This window comes from Aptenodytes forsteri, unplaced genomic scaffold, assembly GCF_000699145.1.
Source record: "Aptenodytes forsteri isolate BGI_AS27 unplaced genomic scaffold, ASM69914v1 Scaffold500, whole genome shotgun sequence".
In the NCBI taxonomy this organism is placed as follows: domain Eukaryota; kingdom Metazoa; phylum Chordata; class Aves; order Sphenisciformes; family Spheniscidae; genus Aptenodytes; species Aptenodytes forsteri.
The window spans coordinates 5,144-10,558 of NW_008795474.1; the positions used below are offsets into that span (position 1 = coordinate 5,144).

Here is a 5,415-nt window from a genome sequence, read left to right on the forward strand (position 1 = left end):
AGGAGGCTGAGGGGAGACCTCATCGCTCTCTACAACTACCTGAAAGGAGGTTGTAGCGAGGTGGGTGTCGGTCTCTTCTCCCAAGTAACTAGCGATACGACAAAAGGAAATGGCCTCAAGTTGTGCCAGGGGGAAGTTTAGACTGGATATTAGGAAAGATTTCTTCAGTGAAAGGGTTATCAAGCATTGGAACAGGCTGCCCAGGGAAGTGGTTGAGTCCCTATCCCTGGAGGTGGATGTGACGCTTAGGGACAAGGTTTAGTGGGACTTTGCAGTGCTAGGTTAACAGTTGGACTTGATGACCTTAAAAGTCTTTTCCAACCTAAATGATTCTATGATTCTATGATTCTATGACTGATTCTATGAAAGACCTTGACTAAGTGGAGCAAGTTTAGTAGAGGAGGGCCAGGATGGTGAGGGGGCTGAAGCACTTGGTTGGGGAGGAGAGGCTGAGGGCATGGGGCTTGCTGAGTGTGGAGCGGAGAATGCTTTGGTGGGACACCTGAAACCATCTCTGGAACAGCTATGGTCATTGAACTGTGTTGGATAATTCTATATAGCCCCAGATAGGCAGAGAAGTTTAGAAAGCATAGGGTCACCGTAAGCATGACTAAACATCTGCAAGGAAAGCCTGTGTACACTGTCACTGCAAAACCATCCCCAGCAACCCCATCCCAACTCCTGAGCAACACCCCTCCCCCTGGGCATCTTAGGAGAGCATCTGCAGGGGAGAGGATGACACAGAGGCACGGGCTGGGATGCAGCAGAACTTTAATGAGTCAAAAGAGGGAAACGAGGTTGCTCTGAGTTGGAGGCCCTAGTGCGGGGAGCACCAGGGGCAGAAAGGAGTCCGCGCCCCACGGCTGTGGCGGAGGTCCCGCCAGGTGTCCATCTGCCTGCCCCACAGAGGGAGCAGGGCCAGCAGGTCCTCCCTAGGCTGGCTTTGTGGGGCTCACAGCCCAGGGCAGCACAAGAGAACCAGGACGCAAGAGGGAAAGGAGAGAGTGGAAGAGGGGAAAGGCAGGCATGGGCCGTGCTTTCTGAGGACCAAGGCTGGCCCCGTCCTTTTGCAAGGGGTGCTGGGGTTGCTCGGCCCCTCTGAAAGCAGCAAGCCGATGGTCCGTCCCCAGTCCGGTACCGTCTTGTGGGTCCCTGGGGGCCTTCCCCAGGGCCATCGCCAGCAGCTTTAGCAGGGGAGGCACCTCCTGCCGCAGTAGCCGCTGCCGAGGCCGGAGAGGCCAAAACCTCCGGAGGAGATGGGCACTCCCTGAGAGCTGAGGATGCTGCCAACGGCAGCGGAGGAGGAGGATCCCACGGCGGTGTTCTGCGGGAAGGAGCTGAGGATGGGGCCGGGCAGGGTCACCACCACGGGGGAGGGCTGGATGACGACGGTGGAGTCCTGGCACTGCTTGACACAGGGCTCATTGCAGCTGTTGGCCAGCGGGGTCGGGCCACAGGGCTGGCATGGCAGGCACGGGTTGTAGCAGGACATGTCTTGTGGCTGGAGGTGCAGCTGGGAGAGAGGGCAGGGGGAAGCAGAGCATGAGGGGTGGGTGAGGAGCAGCCTGTCACCCCACTCCGAAGGAGCCAAGGCACATGCTGGGCGGAGTGCTGGAGTTTCTGTAGGGACACCCATGGGCTTCTCTTTCCCCGCATCCCAAAAGAGCCCTGCCAGGAGCGACTAAGCCCAGGGAGGTCCCCGCCTAGCCTATAGCTCAGGAGACACCTCAGCCAAGCCCCAACCACTCTCCATGCCCCACCTTCCGCCCCCCCAGCTCAGGAGACACCCCAGCCAAGCTCCAACCTCTCTCCACGCCACACCTTCTTCTCCCTTCCCTCTCCCATGGCAACCAGCCTCAAGACCCAGCATAGGACAAAGAGACAGGTATGTGCTGAGAAATCGCAGAGGAGGAGGAGGAAGAGGAGGAGGAGGAGGAGGAGGAGGAGGAGGAGGAGGAGGAGGAGGAGGAGGAGGAGGAGGAGGAGGAGGAGGAGGAGGAGGAGGAGGAGGAGGAGGAGGAGGAGGAGGAGGAGGAGGAGGAAGACAAGAAATGGCTGCAAACTCACATTGTTCCCAAGGAGATGAAGGCGAGAGGAGTGGGTGAGAGAATGAGGAGAAGGGCCCGCTTTTATACGGCTCCTGCACCGCCCCAGGCCCACAGTCACTGCAGGCGGGCAGTAATTTTCCAGCAGACTCACCTCCAAAGCAAAATATGCTACCTAATGGCACTGGTTGTGTTTTGGTTTCCATCAGTGCTGCCATTTCATTTCCTCATTTCTGACACGCCTGGTCTGCCATGCAGGCTCCTTTCATGGGCTGGGAAGAGAGGCCAAAGGATATCCCAGGTAGAATCATGTGAGTGCGGGCAGAAGACGAGCCACAAGTGCCGGAGGGGTCCCATGCAGGCAGGGGATGTTGGCTTGGGGCAGTGAAGTGCGATTGTTTGCAACTCCCTTTGCAGGAAGAGGTTTCAGCGCTCTTTCTTTTGATGCCCTTTGCCCTGGGGAGAACATTTGCCAGGCTGTCTAAGTATGCAGGCTTGGGGTTAGGAAAGCCAAAGCCCACCTGGTGTTCAATCAGGGAAAGCGTGGGAGAGCAACGAGATCTTCTTTCAGGTAGGTCAGCAGCAAAAGGGAGGCTTGAGCAAAGGCTGAACAGGGCAGCTTCACTGGGGATTACAGGAAAGGTGGAGGGGTTCTTGGCCTTGGTCTTTACTGACAGGATTTGCTGTCAAGAGATTGGTCTCCTGATATTCCTTGGAAAGTCTGGAGCCAGGAAGACTTACCTGCACTAGAAGAGGATAAGGTGTGGGAGGATTTAAACAGATTGGACTGACATGAGCGCATGCGACCAGGTGCCATGCCCCCGAGGGGGTTAGTTGGTGTCTCTACAAGGCCGCTCTCAACTCCCTTTGAAAATCCCGGCAGTCAAGAAATGCCTCTGAAGACCGGAAGAAGGCTAATGGGCTGCCTATCTTCAGAAGGGGCACGAAGGAGGAGCCAGGGAATGGCAGGCCGGTCAGGCTCACCTCGATCTCTGCAAAGGTGATGGAGCAAATCATCCTGGAAGCCCTTTCCCAAGATGAAAGGACAAGAAGTGGTCAGCATGGATTTATGGAGGGGAAAGCAGGCCTGACCAACCTCACGGCCTTCTTTGATGACGTGCCTGGCTCCGGTGGGTGAGGGACATTCAGCAAATGTTGTTAATCTCATCTAACCAAGGCTTTTGACGCTGTCTGCTGTAGCAATCCTTACAGACCAACTGACAAAATACAGGCTGGGGAAGAGGGCAGTGCAGGGGATGGAAATCTGGCATGGCTGCTGGTCTCCAAGGGTTGTGATGAGTGGCACGAAGTCCAGCTGGCAGACACTCTCTCCTGGTGCACCGCAGGGGTCCAGACCGGGGCCAATAGTGTTTAACCCCTTTATGCAAAGTCCTGCAGTGGGGAAGGAAGAACCTCCTGCACCACTACAGGCCGGGGCTGATGGGCTGCCAAAGAACTTTGCAGCAGAGGACGTGGGTCCTGGTGGACACCATGAGGCAGCCTGCACCCTTGTGGAAATGGCATCCGACAGCGTGCTGGGCTGCCTTCTCTCTCTCAGTCTTCACCCACAAGGTCTCCCAGGCTGCTGTGCCCTCTGAAAGAGTTGAAGGAAGGAGGGGGAGCCCTCCCAGCAGTGGGTGGGCATCAAATCAAGGACTGCCTGAGAAAAGTCAACCCGTACAAGCCAGCTGATGTGCTCCAGGGCAGGGCTGCTGTCAAGGGAGACCTCGACCTGCTGGCGGACTGGGCCACAGGAGCCCCGTGGCATTCAGGAATGACAAATGGCGAGTCCTGCAGCTGGAAGGGAGGAACCTCTTGCATCAGTACGGACGGGGGACTGAACTATGCTACGATCTTAGAGCCCTTGAACCTCATCTGGGTAGATCTGCCTGCGGGGGAAGGGTCAGCCTTGGGGAGAGGCATGGAGGGTGGAAGGGAACAGACGCACAGGCCTCATCTTCCCGGCCAAAGAGACCGGGCTGCGGTGAGGAGCTCTCCTGAATGCTGAATGGGTGGAAAGAAAGGGTTGCAGAAAACATCTCCCCACTGGTTGGGACTCATCCCTGGGTCCCAGGCGATATGGCTTCTCCTGGCATCCGTGCTTCAGCATGCCTTCTTTACCACGCCCCAAAGGCCTCCTCAGCTTGGAGCACAACCCAGCACCACTGGGAAAGCAAGGAGGCTTCCCGCAGCTCCCCAGCGAGCGAGGGCTGGCAGGACCCGGCAGTGCCATGTGCCTGGGGATGCTCAGGGAGGGGACGTGGCAGAAGGGCCCTGGATACAAAACCAGCTCTCAGACTACATCAAGGAGGTGATGCAATTCCCTGCCATGCAAATATGGAGGCAGCTGTGCGTTGTCTCAGGAGGGCAAGCTTTCTGGGATAGACTCTCCCTACCCATGGCGAGTCACACTCTAATTTTGGATTGGCCGTGTGTCAGCCTTTTGGTATGGAGGCCAAGCCAGGAGAGCATACTGTCTTCACGCCCATGCCCCACGCAGGGCTGAATTGCCCTGTGGTCAGGGCAGTTCCATCCCCACCCCATGAAAACGTCTCTGTGCAGTGGGCTATGCCCAAGTACACAGCTCCAGGCAGCTCCAACGGCCATTGCTGTCAGCCTGACCCTCTTACCAGCACTCCCACAGCTCTGGGGTGGACACGTTATGGTCAGCGTGTTTTGGAAAAGTGGCCAGGCCTTTGTGTCTCTTGCTGGTCAGCGTCCAAAGTGTGCGGCCAAAGTGCATGGTGGTGTGAGGAGAGTGGGAGGAACAAGGCGCTGTCCCAAGCCCCAACACAACTCTCTGGTAGTGAGGAGGAACACGACTCCACAGGGCTTGTTGAGTAATCAGAGGTTTGGGGAGGGCAATGTTCTCCTTCTGCAAGCCTGCTGACGGCACTGGCTGGGAACCCCCAGAGACTGCCATGAGTGGGGTTGACTTTGCCAAAGAAACCTGCAAATTTGTCCCGAAGAGCAGAAAATTTCCTTGGTTGAAGACCTTTTAAACCAGTGGCACAGCCCATCTGCCTACAGAAGCAATGACCAGTGGCTGCTGGAGCGAGCAGGGAGGCAGGCAGGGAGGGAGAAGGATGCGGTACATGCTCAGGACAGGAGCCTTTGGGCACCCAGGAGGGGACTACATTGGCTGGAAGATAGGTGTACCTTCCTTCACAGGGTGTTGTAAACAACCTCACCAGATTTCCCCACAACCATGTCCGCTGTCTGCACAGGACTCCTCCAGTGCTTGGGGGCACATCTTCTGCCTCTGTTGATGTGTTCCTGCCCAGGAAATGCTTGGGCCTCTCATCCTGGTACTTGAAAGGACCCTTCGTGGCCACATGGTCATGTCAGAAATGAGGAAATGAAATGGCAG

At 56.8% G+C, this 5,415-nt stretch overlaps 1 protein-coding gene across 1 annotated transcript; it reads right to left on the bottom strand.

Annotated features, from left to right (window-relative positions):
- Positions 1–1,157: 1,157 nt before the first annotated feature.
- LOC103900445 (feather keratin 1) lies at positions 1,158–1,558 on the bottom strand. Its single transcript, XM_009281129.2, has one exon. It carries the CDS (start codon positions 1,490–1,492, stop codon positions 1,187–1,189), a length of 306 nt encoding a protein of 101 aa, XP_009279404.1. The 5' UTR covers positions 1,493–1,558; the 3' UTR covers positions 1,158–1,186.
- Positions 1,559–5,415: the final 3,857 nt, after the last annotated feature.